Genomic DNA, 21,263 nt, shown 5'->3' on the forward strand with positions numbered 1-21,263 from the left:
TTCTGCCTGCTCAAATATGTTGTTGAGCTCCTATAGTAAATTTTGCATTTTAATTATTATACTTCTCAACTCCACAGTTTCTGTTTGGTTCCTTTCTATAATTCTCTTTATTGACATTTTCTATTTGGTGAGACATTAGTAGATTTTCCCTTAGTTCTTTAAAAATGGTTTTCTTTAGGTCTTCGAATATATTTAAACTAGTTGACTGAAGGTCTATCTGGCAAGCCCAATGTCTGAGATTCCTCCAGGACAGTTCTTATTAATTGCTTTCCCCCACTGTGTATAGGCCTTACTTTCTTGTTTCTTTGCATGTCTTGTAATTTTTGTTAAAAACAGGAAATTTTAAATACTATGATATGGCAATGCTGGAAATCTAATTCTCCTCCTCCCCCGGGGTTTGTTGTTGTTGCTGTTTTTAGTTTTTGTTGGCATTTGTTGATTAGTGGTTTTTCTGAAGTAATTCTTTAAAGTCTATATTCTTTGTCATGTGTGGCCACTAAAGTCTCTGCTCAGCTTAGTATTTAATCAATGATTGGATAGAATGTTTCCTAAATATCTGGAACTATTATATCGCTCAGTCTTTACTGAGGGACTCATGTGTGCTTCAGGACATGCCTTCAACATTCAGACAGGCAGTTTTCAACTCTGCCATAGCTTTCAATTCCTACTTGCTGGAACCTTCAAGTGGTAAGTTTGAGCCTTCTCTGGTATTTTACGAGCATGCATACAGCCTTACACATGCACATGCATATTACACATGCACATGGCCTCCTATATTCCCAGGAATATGTTGGAGCTTTTAAAAGTATAGATACAGAGAACAAATTGATGGTTGCCAGAGGGGAGGGAGGTTGGGAGCTGGGTGAAAAGGGTGAAAGGATTAAAAAATACAAATTGGTAGTTGCAAAATAGTCATGGGGATTTAAAGTAAAGCATAGGGAATACAGTCAATAATGTTGCAACAATTATGTATAGTGCCAGGTGGGTACTAGACTAATTGGGAGGGATCACTGCATAAATTATACAAATGTCTAACCACTATGTTGTACATCTGAAATTAATGTAAAATAATATTGAATGTCAACTATAACTGAAACAAAATTAAATAAATAAAAGCACCTATGCATACCTCAGTCTTTCCTTTTGGGCTTTTGTTAGTATGTTGTATTTTTATTACCTTAGTACTAAGTTTTCTTTTTAAAAAATCCTGATAATCAGTGAAAGTGAACAAATATAATGAAAGTATTCACAAACTGTCCGGCTAGTACATACCTCCTGCTCTGGGCTGGCACTTATAAAAGATGGGTCAATTATACCTGATTAACATATTGCTGTTTTAACAAGCGTTCTGGCTAATTAACATTATTTACAGGAATGACATATGCCCTGACAATGAAACTTATGATTGCTTGTTTCTTACATTGCACATTTGACTTTATTCAACAATAGTAAAAGTAGCCCCGTACCCAAGCATAAGTGAGAATTTCCCTCACTTAAATTATGGATAAATGTAGAGCCCTTTGGAATAACTGAAGTAGCCTCCATTGGAAAAGTGTCCTATTAGTTCCAGTATCCTGAGGAAGGGTGATTATGATTTAAGAATTTAAAAGTAAATGCTGGCTGTGGAGAAAAGAAAGATGGAGGAAAGAAAGAAAGATAGTGGTTCAGGAATCACAAACTGATGGCTCTCAAAACCCGTTGTAATCAGTCAACAAATACATTTATATTTTTATTTATCATGTATTTTCTCTTTCAAGAATCTCTACAGATTCTTTTTGGACTACCATATCATAGTCTACGTTATAGATTCACAAAGGTGCCCTTAAAATGATAAACTGAAATGGATAATTAACTCATGATTCATTTTCTTAAAGCAACTATATGAAAAGGATAATCTGAACATTTTCTACCCTGTTTTGCTTATCCCTGTAGAGCTTAGGTCCAGATACGTGAGCTGGTGGCAGCTTCTTGCCAATGCATGGACTCCTGCATTGGTTACCTGTCGGCATCCACTCACATCGAGATACCTGTAGAATTTAAGTAAAAAGGATTTGTAGGTGCTTTTCACAAAATTGGCACACTCAGTTGCCCTTCTCCTAACTAGCAGGTCAAGGGTTGGTGTTACTACGTAGAGAAACATTCGCTTCATACTTAACTAACTAGCTGAGAGGAAAGGTCACTTCACTGGAATTTGCGCTTATAAAGAAGACACATACCAATACAATTCAAATCACTTTGTGCATTGCCAAGGTCTCACTGTCCTGAATAGAGACAGAGCCCTGTCTTCTGTGTTCCCCACATCTAACTGGTTAAGGACCATGACCTCTAAGTATCTAAAAAAGCTCAGCCTTACCTAGATTTTCATAGAATGTTCTGATCATGAGAGTTATTTTAAAAAGGTATTAAAGATAAAATGAATAAGAGTTCCATGATCAGAGTTCAAATAAAGCTCAAATGTTTTTGCTATTTTCATTTAAGTATTTTGAAGTATCAAAATCAAGAAATAGAATAATGACTTTTTCGATGAAATACTATTTGAGAAATCATTGTCAAATCTTTACAAGTTCAAAAATGGCTTCAGCTTTCATAATATAGAACACTTGTATATAAACATCTCCACAGATATAATGATATTATTAATTTTTATCATTTATATTTATATTTTATATTATTAATCTCTTTTTTTCTATACTGTCATTTACTAATAAGGCATATTTAGACAAGTCATTTAATTCCTTTGAACCACAACTTTCCTTGGAAAAAAATGGGAATAACTGCTTAACATTTAGAGTTGCTATGATGACTAAATATATGTGTGTCTGTGAGAGTCCTAATCTCAAGGCAATACTATTAGAGAAGTGACCTACTGATGGATTTTCTGCTGTTACTCTGTCTTCCATGTTTTCAGTCATGGTGGTGGTCGCTGTTTTGTGTAGTCTGTGATGTCACTGCTGGTGTCATTTGCTGTTACAAAATTCTCTTCCATGCAAAAGAGAGCTGTTTGGAATAAGTGTTGCTCAGTTGCCAGTACTTTTTCAGCGTGGTGGAGAGAGATCATGTTAGTCAGATGACCAGGGTCTAACTCCAGCCCTGCCATTGCCTACCTGTGGGAGTTTGGGCAAGTCACAGCACCTCTCTGTCCCTCGATAATATCCTCATTATTTAAACAAGTGTTTGGATTAGAGGATCTTTAAGGTTTTCTTCAGCTCAATAATTGGAAGTCGATAATTAATTTAGAAGTTATATAAAGTTATTGATCCTTTCTCTTCGGTGACTCAACTCTAGAATGGGCAGTGGCCATTTTTTAAATGGTCGCAAAATTTTTTTAACATTTCTGCAATTGAGAAATGATATCTATATGCCCTCCCCTGTAAAACTGAGTACACTTGTTGCACCTTCAATCAAGAGAGTACAGAGGAAATGAAACTACTTGAATTTCAAGGCTAGTTCATCCAAGATGATGCAGCTTCCTCCTTGTTTCCTTGGTTACTCATGTTCAAGCTGCCATACAAGAAGCTACACTATCCTGAGGGTTATATGCCATGAGGAGACCCAAACCGTAAGGAAAGGCCATGTGTAGGTTCTTCACATTGGCTGAGTCCAGAGTTCAAGTCATCTCCATTCACGTGCCAGACATGTGAGTGAAGGAGCCTCCAGATGATTCTAGACCCAATAATGAAGTCATCCAAGCCTTCGAATCTTCCCAGCTGAAGTCCCAAACATTATGGAATAGAGATAAGATATCTATCCTTTTTATGCCCTGTCCAAATTTGCAAACCACAGAATCCGTCAGTATAATAAGAGGATTTTACACCACTCAATTCCAAGTGGCTTGTAATGCAGCAACAGTAACTGGAACAGAGGCTAATTACACCATATTACATAAAGATAGCTCCGCCTTGTCCTTTGTAGCTCTGTAATTTTGAGTTAAAAGAAAATGGAGAACAGGATCATGAGATAGGAATAAATTAAGCAAATAGTGCTGTGGCTCAGATCCTTTAGAACATCACCTTTAATGCGACACATTTCTCTGGTGAATACTCATGGGTAAGCGCGTTTCTGTGATGGATGGCATTTCCTCTATGACTACTCTGCCTTCCCTTACCTCTCCACACTATCCCCGTTCTTGCTTATATTTGATGGAGAAAGGAAGAAGCAGAACCGTTTTTGATATTGTAAGACAGGCCCCTTAGAAATACAGAACAGATGCAGTGCTGTTGTTGAAATCATTTGCTAAATTTGCCCTTCAAAAAAATCTTTGGTCAAATAAAATCTCACACATCCCCAAGTCATACATCCATTCCATTCTGTTTCATTCTATTTCAGTCAGTTTTGATGGGTCAGGTCACTCCACAGAATGATGCTGACTGCTCGGCCAAGACACAAAAATGTATCAGGCAGAGTCTCAGTTTCTAATCCATCCATCGACTAGAGTGTATTAGTTATTCCAGTGATTTCGACAAATAAAAATCAGGAGAACAAAGCCACAGTTCTAAAGCATAATGTGATCACTTTGCTGGGGTCTGGTTAGCTCAGAGAGGAGAAAGTACCTGATTTCCACCAAGCTCACACCTGTTACCTGAGCGCAGGAGCTGAGGACCAGATTGTCCAGTTTAGGACACTGCGTCACAATAAGATGAATGATCTGATCTCTCACCTACAGGAGGAAACGAATAAGAATTTATTTTCAATCACAGTGTTCTCTGCACAAAGAAGACAGGAAAATGAATCAAGTGTGTTAGAAATTAAAATGTGCCTATTTTCAGATGTGTTATAATCAGCAGCAGCAGCAACATAATACTAATTGTTCTCATTTGAGGACTGCCTTTGGTGTGTCAGATTCCAAGCCAGAAACTTTATATGCACTAACTCTACTCCTTGCAATGGTCCTACAAATATCAATGTTAACATCCTTACTTTACAACTGAAGAAACTGGGTCTGGGAGTTAAATGTCTTCCTGAGGCTGTCCCTAAGTAAATGGCAAGACTGACAGTCAAACCTAGGACTGATGGTTTCAAAGCCCATATTTTTTCCAAAGTACTTTCAGATGAGAACTAAACTGATAAGAGTCAGTCATCTGATACAAGCTCCCAGGTTCTTTATTAATAAAATCAGAAAGTAAGAGAGACTTTGATAAACTAATAATATAAAATGTAATCGGTTATAAGATTCTAAAATGAATGTTACAGTTAGGCCTAGTATGCTAGTTTTAAATTATTAGTAGTATAAAATGAGGTATGAAACACTAAAATTGAGGATCAAAAAGCACCAAACTGGAACCTAGTAAACACAGGAAAATCAAATCTAATCTTTGATTAACTCCAAGATTTTATGTGATTTTTTTCTGCTTATTTTAATGACTGCTCGTATTTTTTTAACTATCATGCTAATGACTACTTAGTACTCATTAATAGGAAGATTTTATTCATCTTTCTGATATCATCATTATCATTTAAAAAATCACTAATAATCACCTAATTACAACTAGGACGGTGCTAGGCACTGCACACAGACCTCGATTTTCCCTCTCATAATTTATAATAGAGCACCATTTTGAAAGTCCTATCCATTTATACATAAATGAATGTACACACCCACAAAGAAATGAAAATCAAGTCCTACAACCTTCACCCACTCTTGATCTGTATCTGTCCATTTCTGTCTTTGCATATATTTATATCTGTTCTATCTATTCATCTATTTATGTATCATGTATCATAATTATGCTGTAATATTTATTCCCTTTACCCATTATAGTCTGATTTAAGTGCATATATACATTTATGCTCTCTGCGTGAGTACAAAAGCCCACTTTTCAATCTTTGAACTCCATCTGGACCACAGGGCCTCCAGTCTCAAGAGCAAAGAGAGTATAACTTCTTCCATGGTGACTCTCTTAAGAGTTTATTAAAAGGATTGACAATCAGAGAACAACATAAAGGGTCTTTGATTTCCTAGGATAAAAAAGATGGAAAAAATCACAGGAGAGATCCTGTCCAGGACACCATGTTATGCTAAATTATTTTCTCATACATTTAGGTGACCCATACTTTCAGGAAACCTTATGTAACAGAAAAGTCAAACTTAGAGAGTAGCAAATTAGGAAGTACCTAATCATTTTTAAATAATTCTAGGCAAAATTCCTAAATATAGCAAGCCTTCACTATGCATTCAAAATCAGATTTGATGCACAAAATTTTAATTGACACATAGCCTTTGTAGCCTGGTCGCAGCCCAGTCATTAAGTTAACATAAATTTACGGAGCACTGACCACGTACCAGGAACTATGGTTTACTTGTTGATCAACACCTACAGCCCAAAGACGTTCTGGACATGGGCTCCAAATCTGTGCTCTTGTCTGTCTCTTTTAGTGCCAGAATCTACAGAATCCCCATTTGAATATAGAAATCAGAGTCATGGACGTGCTTAATCCATTTTGTACTTAGATTAACTAAGGAACCTCAAATATTATAGTGATACAGTAATTATTAAACTAGACTCAAATAATTCAACTAACAGGCTCTGCCCTTGTATAATATCCATCATCATTTTTAGGACATCAAGTAATCCAACATGGCACATGTATGCTGATTTGAAAGCTCTTCATGGATTAGAAGAGCTAGAAATTGAGTAAGCTATTGTTGCTATGTGAGTTTGCTATTTTGAGTTAAAAGAGACTTAGAATGAGAAATTATTTCTTCCCAGAATTTTCAGCTTATAAAAGACTTCCCCAAAAACATCTAAATATATCATCAAGCAAGCTAAGAACACATTGTCAATTTTTAATGGCGAATTTATTTCAGGGACATGACATTTTGATTAAAAATTAAAAGAAATACAGTATTGTTCTTCCCTCATTACTTCATTCAGAGCGGTGTTCAAGGCAAGAACACTTCAGAGCCCAAAATGAACTATAAAACGGGAAAATGAGCACATAAAATTTGTAATTCAACTGCTTACATCAGAACATTTTTTTCACTGGCTTCCCCATCAGCCACTATCAAAACGCATGACGACAATCTGTTCTCAGAAAGTACTGTCCACTACAAGTTCACAGAATCACAATCAACATTCAATTTGTGAAAATCAGCCTGTCCCATGGCCCCGTCATAGTTGGGCTAACCATATGTGGAGGAAAAAGTCAAACTGCCTTGTCTTTCCACACAGGAGGAAGTCAGTGGGATGGGGGTGGGAGGGAAACAGCAAATCTGGGTCCAGGCTTACCACCTTTGTGACCTGTACTGTATTTTTTCCAACTCTACCTCTAAATTGGGAATAATGCTACTTCTCATACAGAAAAGATAGCAAGCTAATGAATTTGTGGTGTAACAAGTGCCATGTACAGTTCCTGGAACATGGGAGGGGCTCACTCAGTGATAGATATTATCATCTTTTATTTGTTCAATAGTGTTATTAAATTACCATAAATATTATTTCAGTTACAAAAACAGCAAAAGATCCAGTTAATGGGTTGACTTTCAAATCTATTACCTACTTCATAACTACATAGCCCTGTTTCCTTAGGGGGATCATAGTTGCTCCTCCAGTTTCAAATATTTCTTTTGAATAGAAGAAATAATCCAATGTCTAAATCTTTTCTATCACACAAGTACTATGGGATTCTTTCTCCCTTAAGTGCCCATTTCAGAGCATTACTTCATGATGAGGTGGGAAAGCATTATTAGTTTTATGCTCCGAAAACAAAGGAATATGAAGCCCAATTAAAAACTCAGTCTGAATCCAAGAAGTCTCACCATTTTGAGGCCAGCAACATTCAGTGCAGTTACTTCTCGCAAGTTCTCCAGGCTCCTGACCAAGCAGGCCTCAGAAACCTTGGGGACTCTCCCAATGTTCAGGGTCTGCAGGTGTGGACACTGCAGGGCTAGGGTACCTATACTCCTGGAGGTAAGAGCAAGGCAGCCAAATACTTCTATTTTGTGGAGACTAAGAAAGGAAAAAAAAAAAATCAGCGCAATATCCTACTTTGCCCCTGATCCACTGCACAAGAGCAAATCCCTAAACCACCTGAGTGACATTTTTACTTTTCATGGTGGAAAGTCTGCATGTCAGTGCCATATTTGAGAAGTGAATATATAGTCCTGACAATATGAAACGAATTGGTGAATTTAATCAATAGATGAAAAAAATTCACTAAGCATGGTGTCCTCAGCAAATCTAAGCCATGTTGATTTTCCTTTCTCATGATGGTTATGTTCTATCATGCAAACACTGGCTTAGCACATACTCGATCATTGCTCCTTGGGGAAACACAGGGTTAAGTTCCTGATAGCCCCCGATTTCAAAACATCAGAATAAAAGACATGTTTAATACACATTTCAGTGGCTGTATTCCTCTGGCACCCTCACCCTCTTGAGTTTGTCCCCAAGTATCACAAGACCAATAAAAGAGAACCTCTGCTCAGAGCAGTAGAAGTCAAGTGCCCAAGGAATAGCTTTTTACTTAATATGGTCACATCTGCTGCAGAGTGTAAAACTGAGTTAAGTATTTGTAGGAGACCCATGTTTAAAACCCACTGTCACTATTCAGTAGACCCTGAGAGTTTCATTTAACCACTCAAAACCTCTGGGTTTGGGGTTTTCTTATCTGCTCAAAAGTGACGATATCTATCAATTTTTTTGTGATAACCTAATGAGTTAAGGCACTTTAAAAGCACTATGTAAGTTCTAGCATTTACAGTTATTTTACCAGTATAAAAATGTATTGACAGAGATAAACACTGAAGAGTTTATGGATGAAATAAAATATCTTGGATTTACTTTGAATCATCACAGGAAACAAATAAAACAAAGGAGAAGATTGATCACAGAAGACTGACAAAATATTGGTAATTATTAAAGCTGGGTGATGGGTACATGGGAATTCTATATACAGTTCTTTTCTGTTTTCACGAATATTTTCATTAAAAATTTTAAATGCAAGTTGAGAGACATAGAGAAAAAGGTATTAGACATTAGCAACCATTGGAGGATCGCTGTTACATAAAAATCCAAACTCTATTGTACAATATTTATTTTTGCTATCATGAATCAAAAACCTATCCTCTTTCCTTAGACTCCAGGATTGATTGCTAAGGTGACTTGATGTTTTCAATGATTCCAAATATCTCCAGGCTAAAATTGATTTAGGTTAATCAAATTCTTGTGATAATCCATTGTGTGAAGAAATGCAATTCCTAATGGTAAAACTATAATCAACATGTTATGGCTGTTTTATGATGAGAGGTCCTACCCAATTAGGGAATTTTCCCAATCAAAGGCCCTCCACTCTCAAAAGAGCTTCACTGAATAGCTTCAGAGGTTGCTTAATTAGTAAGGTTAAAACAGCCTTCAGAAACAAGGTCAAGAGTGACATTTCTATCATGCTAATTTGATGAAAGAATCTTCCAACTGCAGTACTCAGAAATCTTGGTGTAAAGATTCCTGTAAAACTTACCCACAAAAAGAAAAGGAAAATATACTGATCTTAATGATATCAATGGCTTTTTCTTTAGACACATTCTAGGTTTTGAATTTACCTAAGCATTTCTTTAAACTTTCCATAAAGTGACCAACTTTTCACTTAAAAAAACTCTTTCTCCAAATGTATTATTCTTGTTTGAACAAATAAGAATCCTTAAAAAAAAATCCATGAACCGTAACTATAAGCTAATCAACAGAGGAGATTAAGAAAGAAGCAATCCTCTGAGAAGCAGTCTTCTTTTCATGGTATCTGCAAAGCCACTGAAAGAGATTGCAAAAAATATTGAGTCAATCTGTGCAATAAAAGTTGAACAATATAAGAAACCCTTTAATCAATATTCTGTATGCAATGACAGAGCACTCGATAATTAACATGTCTGCTAAAGGAAAGGAGAGAGAGTGGATCACCTTGTCTTAAGAAAAACCCTGATGCATATACTTTCCCACATCCCTCACACATGTAGACTATTCATTCTCTGTCATGTAGCTCAAAATCAGGACATGGAATGTTTGTCCTCCGTGCTCCCCGTCATCACCTGCCAACAATTATTACCTCCCCTCCCATCATGAATGACAGCTCTCTCCTTCCTCTCAGATGTCACTTACTACCCCTTCAAGTTACACATGAACTTATCCTTCAATCACCACAGTTCATGCAAACCTTTGGCACATGGTCACAGTCTTCCTCTCCATCTAGTCCTGCCAACATCCTGAGTGACTTCAATAGCCAAGTGGTTGACCCATCTAACACCTTGCCCTTGGCTTCCTAACCTCATTACTTAAGACCTTCTCTGAGTCCCATCAGCGACACATTCCATTAGTATGGCCTTAGATTGTGTCACACTCTGAAATTACTACTTAGGGCATCTTGCATTTAGACCCCAATTTCTTTTCCTTCCAACTTAAATTACTTTTCTAACTACTCCCACTGTGTCATTCATCTGCTTCATCAGGGTCTCCACATAACTGTCTTCTTTACTTCCATTCCTACCATCGGCCTTCTAATTTCTTCACTTTATTCTCTTTTTCCTCAAGGAACAAGTGCCCATGTTTATTTATATATGAAATGTGTTTAACACAGTTATGATGGATGTAACACAAAACACCTAACAGCAGCAAGACCTTTAGAGGAACCAAACGTGGATTATAGTATATCATGCAAATATTACCTATATGTACACAAAATAGTCATTTTATTCTCTTACTACTCAAATTCCATGATTCACCAATTGGCCAGTGACAATCTAGCTAGTACCCTAAGGTCCTGTCTTTCTTGTATGGCATAATCAGAACCACATAAACACTGTCCATGTCCATTGACTTTGCTTGGTACAACTTTTAAATGTGTTTTTACCAAGAAAAAAAAGCATGTGACTGTTATTCCTATACCAGTATGAATACAGTTCATGAAGTTTGATAGAGAAATGCTACAATTAGAAGGCAATCATGTTAAAGCCTGCATGGAAATGCAAAAATTAAAAGTCAATGATGAATTGAAGAGTAAGGAAACTTTATATAGCATACTGACATTTTAAACAGTCAGCAACATATTACATTTGTTTGGCCAATGCATTGCATTCTCTGCAGCAGTTTTTTCAAATTTATGTCACTCTTCTCTAGACATGTCCGTACAGTTTCAGCTTCCCCTTTCCTCATAGTTGGTGACCTCGCCTCCTACTTCATGCTCAACACTCCATTACTATATCCTTCCAGATATTTTTTTCATCTTTCTCTACTCCTGTTACATGAAGCATCTTTCAACAAGTGGACATCTCTCTTATTTTCAAAAGTCAATTCCTAATCTTTGGATCCCACCAACTCCAGACTTTTGCAGAACCATACACTATCATCTATACATTTGTCATCTTATATATCCAATCTATCTGTCTCAAATGGATCCTTCTCACTGGGGTTTTGAACATGTTCAAGTCTCATCAATGAAAAATCAAACTCCTTTACCTCCCATTCCTAACCAAGTCAAGTCATCCCTTTATCTCTGGACAAAACCACTTGTTTTCTATCTCCATTTTCTTATTTCTCATTCATTCATCATTTCGTGCTAATCTGGTTTGTTCACTCTGTCATTCCACAAAAAAAAAAAACTCTCATGAAGGTCACTAATGATTGCTAGTAACTAAATCCAACAGACATATTTAAACCCTCATTTTACACACTTTAAGCAGGTCTGGACACTATTAGTTATTGCCTAGTTCTTAAAACATTCTATTCTTTTCATTTCTTTAAAACACACACACACACACACATTCTTCTGGTTTTCCTCCTATCTTATTGTCTCTTCCTTCTCAGTCTCTTTTGCAGACTAAGCTTCCTCTACCTGATCATTGACTATTGGAGTTTCATTAAGGCTAAGAGCAAGATTCCCTTCCCTTGTCACTCTTAGATTTCAAATCTCGCTCTAGATTTCAACTATGGCCACAGCTTCTCAGACTACATCTCCAGACAGATCCTGCTCGACCTCCAGAATCCTATATTCTAAGACCTACTCAACATCTCCACTTATATAACCTAAATCACTTCAAACTCAGAATAGCCAAGAACACACTCAAATCTTTCCTTCACAAATAACATTTCCTTCCGAGTTTTCTCTATCTCAATGAATGCTACTACCACTTATCTAATTGCATAAGGCAGACCTCTAGGATTCATCCTTGGTATCTTCTGTTCCTCATGTACTATTCCAGTTTCTCAGAAGCTTCTATCCATTTTAATTCATAACTATTTTACCTCTCTCTAAATTTTCACTGCCACTGTCTTTGGATACCATCATCTCTGGCCTAAACAACACCAATAATAATTACTAGATGAGAGCCCTGCTATTCAAAGCATGTTTCACATGTGAGCAGCATCAGCACTATGTGGGAACTTGCTAGATATGCAGATTCTCAGTCTACACCCCACTCCAACTGAATCATAATCTGTATTTTAACAAGACCTCCAGGTAATTCATATACACATACAAGTCTGAGAAGCACAAGACTAAAGGATATTAGAAACTTTCCCATAATTCTATGGGCCAATGATAGTACAAATTCAAATTAGTTTCTACTGACCTGAAGAGAAAGAGAAATAAGAGTTCTCACTCATTAAAACTACATCTAAACTTTTAAATTCTCCATTGAGAAAGAGTACTCAGAGTTCATGCTTCAATTTGTTGATGTTGTTTGTACCTAAGAGTTCTTGGATTGCAATTTCTATGTTTGTTGTTTAACTCCAAATAGAAGGGTGGAGACAGGTATTCTCCTGCATCTTCTTGTGGGCCTTTTCTAACACTACAAACACCCAAAGGACCAACAAATTCCTGCTATTTAAGCAAGTAGGGTCTTTGGCAACAACAATATAAATGAACCAGGATATTTATATTAAAAATCTGTGTACTCAAAAACACAAATTAACTGCAAGAACATTATGTTGAGTGAAAGAAGCCAAACACTCATCCACACTGCTCTATAACCTCATGTAAATGAAGTTCAAGAAAAGGTAAAACTAAGCTATGGTGATAGAAGAGTGGTTACTTTCAGGGGGAAGGAGAAGATTATGATGAAAGAGGAACATGAGGGTACTTTCTGGAATGATGAAATAGTCTATATCTTGATATGAGTATTTTAGGCTTTGAAGAACACAGTCTCTGTAAACAAATGGGTGTGAGTGTGTTGCAATGCAATTTTATTTACAAAATCAAGATCGCCCAAGGGCCATAGTTCTCCAACCTATCTCTGGCTTATGCTAAAACAGAAATTTCAAAATACTATGCTGAAGTACAACAAAGTTTTCCCTTTTATAAATATTATATTTCACATATGAATTTCATTTATTTATTTTTGTTTTTTTCTTTCTTATAGAAGTATAATTAATATGGGGTACACTGAACAAAGTTTATGTGTAAAACTCACTGAATTTCTATATATGTATACACCCACATAACCACTACCTGTATTTACTATCTTGTGCTTTTCAGAAAAAAATTCACCAACCCCTCACCTAGGACAATAACTTATAATGTTTTTAGGGATTCATAACTGTCTTAGAGAATTCAGTGAAATCTATGGATTATCTTCACAAGAAAACACACAGCTTCTTAAATAAAAAGGTTATTTAAAATTTCTGGATTCTCATATACCCTCTGAAGCACAGTCATCAACCCCAACATGAGACCTCCTGCTTGAGATTCCCATCACAAATTACTAAACCACTCTACTGAAAGTAATTCACAGGTTGGCTCTCTTCTTTAAACCACAAAAGATTGAACTTCCATTTCACATTCTTATTTGCCCCATGGAACTACTCATGGTTATAGCCAATAACAAAGATGACCAGATAACAAAGCTAATCCAGTATCAATCAATTTATTTTGTTCTCCCTCTAGGTGATAGCCTATATACCACTTAGCCTTGAAAAGTCTTTCTGAAAATGTATATACCGTGTTTCCCTGAAAATAAGACCTAGCCAGACCATCAGCTCTAATGCGTCTTTTGGAGCAAAAATTAATATAAGACCCAGTATTATATTATATTATATTATATTATACCCAGTCTTATTTTAATATATTATATTAATAAATAAATATATTATATTTAAAAATATAATACATTAAAATAAGACCGGGTCTTATATTAATTTTTGCTCCAAAAGACGCATTAGAGCTGATGGTCTGGCTAGGTCTTATTTTCAGAGAAACACGGTAGTTTGGTACTAAGGTAAGCCAAGAACACCAGAAGACATGAAGTGGCATTCCTAGCTTCAGTACTAGAAACAAGCACAAAGTAGTAGCTTACAGACAAAGGAGTAGGCAGTGTCACATTCACATATGAAGAATATCCGCACATTTATTCAACAGACCAAGAATTCAGAGGAAGACTATGGACCAAGAATATAGAGGAAGTAAAAACATGTGGACCAAACAATAGCATGTATGTGGATACTGTGAGCTCTTTTACAGCAGAGCTATGCCTGTGCTTCTACTTAGTCCCTGCAGCACCTGGCACATTGTAGGAACCTAGTAAGCAACAAAGAAATGGATAAATTAAACCAATTTATAAAACAAAAATCATTATTTTATAAATGGTTTAGGCTTCCTGGGAGCAATGTGATAGTTTGATTTATTTTGCATTACATAAAAAGACAATTATGAGTAGGGAATACTCCCCGTGTTTCTGTAATTCTGATTTCATATTAATATGCTCACACAACATATATCAAAGGTCTAGCTGGTGGGATGCCTGCCAACTTATTAGCACCATTTATTGCCCTGAAAGAAAGCATTCAGAAGATGAGGACGTGGCATGTTTTGACCAACTCCTGAATAATAATAAAGAAAAGTCTTCACACAAAACAAAGACACTCCAGTCAGTACAATCTCTGATCTAATGCTAGTTCTACAATTTTTCATTACTGCCCTCCTCACTGCTGTAAGAACAGTGGGTGGCATTCTACAAAAGCTGATTAATGCTGGGATTTCAAATTGCTGAAAATTGAAGGAATGTGCCCCATGCTGACAATTTGTTAATCAAAAATTGTCGTTTCTACCACCATGTAAGCTTTAGCCCATTTTATTTTCTTCCCAAATGCAGTGTTCTATACTTTCCTTTCAATGAGATTGAATGCGTTTTTCCTAACAGTAAAAAGGTGTTATGGGTTCACCAAGACGCTAGATCTCTCAAATTCCAATGAATCGACTTCCAAAGTGGAAGGAACATATTTCTGTCCATATTTGCTACTTTTCATATTAATTTGATAAGAATCCACACATCGGTGCAGACATTGAAGTTTATCAAAAAATCATGTTATTGCTTACATAGTTGCTGAGAATTCTCAAGATTTTGTTGACAGCTGTGGTTAAACCCAGAAATCCCTCTTTGGAGCCTCAAGCCTAATCAGTAAAGGGGAAATGGAAACCTCCACACAAAAAGATTTATCTTTTGGGCAGCATTTACTTTAAAATATTAGAAGTACTCTAACTCTTCAAAATTTGAGAAATGGCTAATAAATTCTGCAAATGTTAAAATGAAGTTAATGGCAAGTTTTCAATAATGTATAAAAATATTTGCTAAAGACAAAAGTACAACTATTTTTTTAAAAAAAACAAGCCTCTGCATTAAAAACAATTAGAAGCAAATACATTCACATAGTAATAGTTTTAACAAAGAACCAAGAAAAATATACTGGAACTTTTCTGAGCCAAAGCTTTAGCATTCATATTCCAAAGTGAGTGAAGGTGAGATTTGAAACTAGCAACAGGTATCATTTTGGAATTCCCTGCCAAGAATTTATTTCTAATTTTATCTTTCCATTTAATGTTGACTTATATCAAAATTGTTCAAGGACTAGGACACAAAAGAATTAAGATCATGCAGAAAAACCACAGCTTGCTGCCAACTTATTTAAGAAATATTGGCCTTCTTAATTTATTTGTATACTTTTCCAATCAGAATTCAATTTGATGAGGTTTTTATTGGCCAACTGGAGCCTTTTATTTCATCACAAGGACAATGCTCCTTGGTGTATTTTTCTACCAAACAAGCTATTACACAGTTTATAGACTGTTGACCTTGAGAAGATTCATGGTGTTTCCCAGAAGTATTTCCTGCATTGTGCGAGATCCTGCAAATGCAAAAGGTATTCTTGCTTTAAAAGTTGATTAATGAGAAAAGGTTATGTTTATAGAGATACTGGAGAACAAACTGTGTGCTACAGGCATTCAGAGAAGGGGATAATCAAAGTAGACTGCAATAAAATAAAGTAGCATGTATTGAGCATATAAAGTAGCATATATGAGTGACATACTAAGTACTAGTCACTAAGGTTTTTATATACATTATCTCTTAATTTCCAACAATAGCACTCCTTGATAATCATTAGAACCCATACTTAATAAATAAGATAACGGGCTCAGAAACTATACAACTTCCCCAAATTCATATAACTAATGAACAAGTCTATGTGATTCCCACTTTTCTCACTACTGCTCAAAGTTTTCAAAGAGAAGTAAGAATTTCAAGGGGAGGAAAGTGAGTAAATATGTCAATGGGTAAAAGGATGGGTAATCTGTAAACAAGTTATAATTCATCCAATACTTCCTCCTCATAACAAGTTGACCAATTACTTGGATCAGTCTAGTAGAATGTTTTTCTGAGGTATCAGAAATAACCACAGTCTTAAGTAAATATCTAGGTTCTCTCAGTTCCTCTTTGCAAAAACACAATAAAACTGATTCCTGTGCTTCATGACTTATAAAATAAGAAGGAAGAGAGCTAATTGGAAGACATTTCAAACAGATTCTTGAGAATACATCAAACTCCCAATTCAAGTTGCACCGTATTTTTAACATACCATCACATCTAATGTACTATTCAATTAGATTTTCTCATGCTGAGGGCATTGGGAAATTTTATTTAAAAACAAACGAACAAACAAAGAGTTGAACAGAAGGCAGCAGCTTCTCTCTACAGGAAATGACCGAGATAAAAGTTCTGTTTGCAGAGGGGCTGTTTGTGCGCAACCTATACCTTAGTCTTCACACTGAGCAAAACTCACTTGCTTCTTTGGACTGTCCACATATCAGAAGCAGACTCACATTGGAGGAATAAGAATCTGTCACCCTCTGAATCATTTCACCTCCAAAATATGGAAAGAAACCCATACTGCTGTCCATGACGCTTCTTTCTAAATGTTTTCTGCGGGTATGGGAGTAGCAGCTCCTGGCCTGAGACTCCAGACAGACACTCATCTCTAAAGCCACCTTATCTGAGAACTCCTCATATCTCCACTTGGTGAGTCTTCAGTTTACAGAAGTCAAACCCCATCAGTCCCTTTAGAATCCTGTAAGTCTGGGGCGTCTTTGTGCAGGTGCCATCTGCTACTGGTAATCTTACTGTAGTGGCCAGATAATTCCTTCCCCGATATGTGGGAGAATGATAGCTACTGAAAATATAGTCATTTGGTGATCTTTCCAGAATAGTGGGCGAAATGCATGGTATTAACTCCTTCTGCCCAAGACAGTGGAAGTCAAATCACAAGGGGGAAAGTCTCAGTTATTTGTGATTAGCTTTGAGGTTCTGAACAAAACGAGAGAGGGGAAAAAGTTTTCAAGATGTTTCTTTGAGTTGTGCTATAACATAAAGAACACTATGCTTGAAACCGGGAGGTCTAGCTTCTGTAACTTACTGTGTGCCAGTTAGCAGGTCACTTAATATCTCTGAACCTCAGGTTACTCCACTGACACATGCCTACCCCAGTGAGTGTTTGATGAAAACACCAAATAATATAATACAAATAAGACAGCAGCATCTACTCTGTAAGCTGCTAAATGATACATATATGTAAGGTACATGTAAATGAGAAATTTATCATTATTACCTGTTTCCATGCTTTTTAACTAAAGCTTTAATGGCTTTGTCTGTAATCTGGCATCCATTAATGGAGAGTCCATGAAGACTGAAAATATACCAAAAAAAGATTTTTAAATTACACCTTAATAATGTCTTTATTTAAAAAAAAGAGATTTTATACCAAAAGCTTGCAGTTCATTAGTTATTCAAATAGCTCCAAAAATACCTAAAGAGGAACTTCCAAGGCAATATATCAATATATGTAAATATATCATACCAATGAATATACATGTATGTATATCAATTGATACATAATATACATATATGCAATATACTCATATACATATCAATGTATGCAAAAGGTTTTGTACATTGTTTATGGGTACAGAATCTATTGCTTTGTTTATATGGCTCATTATGGGTACAGAATTGCTTTCATCTGATTCTCAAAGAAGTTATTACTCATAACATTTTAAGCACTTCTTGAGACAGGAGGTCTGTGGCCCATGGGCCAAATGCAGTCTGTCACCTGATTTTGTAAACCAAGTTTTACTGGAACATGACTATATTCATTCATTTCCATATGGTCTATGGCTTCTACAAAGGCAGAGTTGAGTAGTCCTGATGAATTTCATGGCCTGCAAAGACTAACATATAAACTACCTGGCACTTAGGAGATAAATTGTTCGGATTCTGTGCACTCTAGAAACCTGGCGCTCCTGGGTGTGAACTGAGACCAATGAGGCTGACTCTACAGAAATTGAGGCTTGATTAGGACCACACATTAAACCCAGAAAAAGATACCCTGACTGTTTTCTTTTTCCAGGAAACAGGTATAAGGCAGAGGGTGATCATACTCAATCCCACTGTCTACATTCCAATAAGGCTCCACTACTTCCGAGGTTTGTGAAGTTAGGCAAGTTTCTTAACCTTACTCTGCCTGAGTTTTTTCCTCAGCAAAATGAGGAAAAATAATAAGAATACCTAGCTCATAAAGATGTTCTGGTGATTAAAATAATGCAGATAGAGCACTTAGAACAATGGCTTGAATATAGTAAGAACAAGAATGTTATTTTAAAAATTGTATCATAAATGAATTAATTGGGGAAATGGCAGGGTAAGTTTTGGTGCATTACCTTGAAGCGCCTTGTATAAGAGCCGTCATTCCCACATCTGTAGCTCCGGACCAACTTATGTCCACTGCTGTCAAGTTGCTGCAAAGGGCCCCTGCATGGAGCAGGACCTTGTCTCCTGTGAGCCCAGGACCACTGCAGCTTATCACATTCAGTTCCTGGTGATTAAATCCAAGTGAACATTCATTAGACATGCTTCAGAATCCCTTCAGAACAGGGCATGATCAGGAGATTTTAGTAACTAAGAGAGAGGATTGGGAAGAGAAATCACCTTAGAAGCCAACAGCTGAGACGTAAACAGCTCAGCAAAGGAGGAGGAAGAACACGACTAGAGCAATTGAAACTAGTATGTTTGTTTCCACCAGCCCATCTTCCTTCAGGACTGCTTACTGAATCTGCCATTTCTTCCTTCTGAGGGCAGGGGATTACGCTAGGGGAGAGAAGTAACTCAAGAGCCATTGTAGGATTGTGGGAGCTCACCCAAACAACACATGATTACGTAACCATTAAAAGTTAATTTTATGAAAACAAAAGGCTGAAGTGAAAATGATGACTAAAAATGTTTTATATATTTTATAATCTCCATAATGATCTTTAAAGGTTGTTGTTAAATGCTCTTTAATAAATATGTATTAATCTTGTAGCTTAAAACATGTTATTTGCCAGCAAGGCAAAACTTCTCTATAGTGAAAAAAGTAAGGACAGTGATTAGCTCTGGGGGATGGTGGTGTGGGGATTGAATGGGAGGAGGCATGAGGTAACTTTCTGGGGTGGTGGTAATGTTCTCTATCTGGAGAGATGTATGCATCTTTAAAAGACTTTATAAATGATACACTTATAATTTGTGTTGAATGGGAGGAGGCATGAGGTAACTTTCTGGGGTGGTGGTAATGTTCTCTATCTGGAGAGATGTATGCATCTTTAAAAGACTTTATAAATGATACACTTATAATTTGTGTATTTCGTTATATATACATTGTATCTCAAAAAGGAACTACAATGATATACAGACGGAAGTGCTTAGGAGTGACGTATACCAGATGTCTATAACTTACTTTGAAATTAATTTAAAAAAAGAAGAAATGGGTTGATGCACAGGTTGAGGAATGGATAGATAGATCTGTGATGAAGTGAATATAACATCACCTAATTGAAAAGCCAAGGTGGTGAGTATAGGTATTAACCGTACAATTCCTTCAATTTTTAAGTATATTTTAAACTTGTCATTAAAAGAATGATGGAAACTCCAGCCAAGACGTAGGTCTGGTCTGGCCTTCAGTACACACTGGAGCATTATGCCATAGCTGAGAGCACGTCAGAACAGCATACAAATACAGAGTGGCAGACGTGAGAGAGGCTGGTTTGCCCACCTATGGCAAAGCCAATTTGTAAAAACTAAAAATTCTAGGACAGGTATGAAGATGTAAGTGCTCTTTTTATTTAAAAGTTACTAATTTGAAATAAATATCTAGATCTGTTGGATATGGCAATTATTTTTTTCTGAGCTGCATTGGATTCATTGAACCCTAGTAGAATCTAGTCAGCTTGGGACCTCATTTTCTGTAATAGAGACCTAACTGATACCCTAGTCTGCACTTGCTTTTATTGTCCCCTCACATGCATAATAGCAACTACTTCTACTTGATGTAAAAAAGAACAGAAAAATCAATCCTCCTAGGCAAGAAGCTTATCTTCTCAGAAAATAGGAATTTTCCACCAGTCAAACCTGAATGTTTTGAGAGTAAGTTAACGTTGAATTATCTGGTCATAATGACCTGGAAGTAGCTTCCCATGTCTCTTGATTTCCCACTCCCATTCCTGCTTCAACACGCTAAGGCTGAAGTTGGTGTATTACACCTCCGGCCTCACACTTTCCCTGGGAAGACTCCCAGTGGCTGCCTGCTGCCCTGCACGGCAGCTCTCAGACTTCTTTAATAGAATTCAAATAACTAACATCGGCAGACATTCCCTGTTCACTAACAGCACCAAAAGTATCATGTACAATATTACTAATTAAAGGTAATAAAAATTAATTTTGTTTTGCTACATCATGCTTTTAAAAAAAAAAAAAAATGACAACTGGATATATCCTGCCATACCGAAGAAGCAGGCATGAATTCCCAGCCCTGCCTACTTGTTTACAGAAGGGTTTTAGCCCTTTCATGCCCTGGACTCCTTTGTCGAGCCTGTATAAAGCCTATGAACCTGTGTCAGAATAATGTTTGTAAATGAATAAAATACAACATATAGAATTACAAAGGAAACCAATTATATTGAAATACAGTTATCAAAGTTTAAAAAAT

The 21,263-nt window shown here is 36.4% G+C and overlaps 1 protein-coding gene across 1 annotated transcript in view; it reads right to left on the reverse strand.

The window, feature by feature from the left end:
* Positions 1 to 21,263, reverse strand: part of LOC117031528 (F-box/LRR-repeat protein fbxl-1-like) — a 73,272-nt gene that overhangs the window by 6,438 nt on the left and 45,571 nt on the right. The window contains exons 4-7 of the mRNA XM_033122018.1: positions 18,964 to 19,118; positions 17,856 to 17,933; positions 4,580 to 4,657; positions 1,911 to 2,027 (exon numbers count right to left, since the gene is read on the reverse strand). Coding sequence (XP_032977909.1) covers positions 4,654 to 4,657; positions 17,856 to 17,933; positions 18,964 to 19,118 — 237 coding nt within the window. The 3' untranslated portion in view covers positions 1,911 to 2,027; positions 4,580 to 4,653. The remainder of the gene's footprint in view (positions 1 to 1,910; positions 2,028 to 4,579; positions 4,658 to 17,855; positions 17,934 to 18,963; positions 19,119 to 21,263) is intronic.

The sequence above is a fragment of the Rhinolophus ferrumequinum genome, chromosome 12 (assembly GCF_004115265.2).
Source record: "Rhinolophus ferrumequinum isolate MPI-CBG mRhiFer1 chromosome 12, mRhiFer1_v1.p, whole genome shotgun sequence".
Taxonomy (NCBI): domain Eukaryota; kingdom Metazoa; phylum Chordata; class Mammalia; order Chiroptera; family Rhinolophidae; genus Rhinolophus; species Rhinolophus ferrumequinum.